The sequence below is a fragment of the Antrostomus carolinensis genome, unplaced genomic scaffold (assembly GCF_000700745.2).
Source record: "Antrostomus carolinensis isolate BGI_N321 unplaced genomic scaffold, ASM70074v2 scaffold47478, whole genome shotgun sequence".
Classification (NCBI taxonomy): Eukaryota; Metazoa; Chordata; class Aves; order Caprimulgiformes; family Caprimulgidae; genus Antrostomus; species Antrostomus carolinensis.
In genome coordinates, this window is record NW_010335941.1 from 1 (window position 1) to 212 (window position 212).

The 212-nt window shown below is 60.4% G+C and overlaps 1 protein-coding gene across 1 annotated transcript in view; it reads left to right on the forward strand.

Annotated features, from left to right (window-relative positions):
• Positions 1–6: 6 nt before the first annotated feature.
• The window catches only part of LOC114818874 (transcription factor Sp7), a gene marked incomplete at both ends in the record, with an annotated part of 564 nt that continues 358 nt past the window's right edge, over positions 7–212 (forward strand). Inside the window, one exon of the mRNA XM_029086661.1 lies at positions 7–178. Coding sequence (XP_028942494.1) covers positions 7–178 — 172 coding nt within the window. The remainder of the gene's footprint in view (positions 179–212) is intronic.

A 212-nucleotide genomic window follows, 5' to 3' on the forward strand; every position in this document is an offset into this window, starting at 1 on the left:
CACCCAAACGGGGGCTGGTTGGGTGGGCCAACGGGTGCCGAAGGGTTACAGGGATCCCTCCAAGCTCAACCCACTCTCAACCCCCCAATTCCATCTTACAGCTCCGATTTCGGGGCTCTTAACCCACCCCCTTATACCACCAACCCAACCAACCCCCCAACCCCTAAACCCAACGCCGGTGACACCCCGAAAGGACCTCGCGGCGGTTCTTT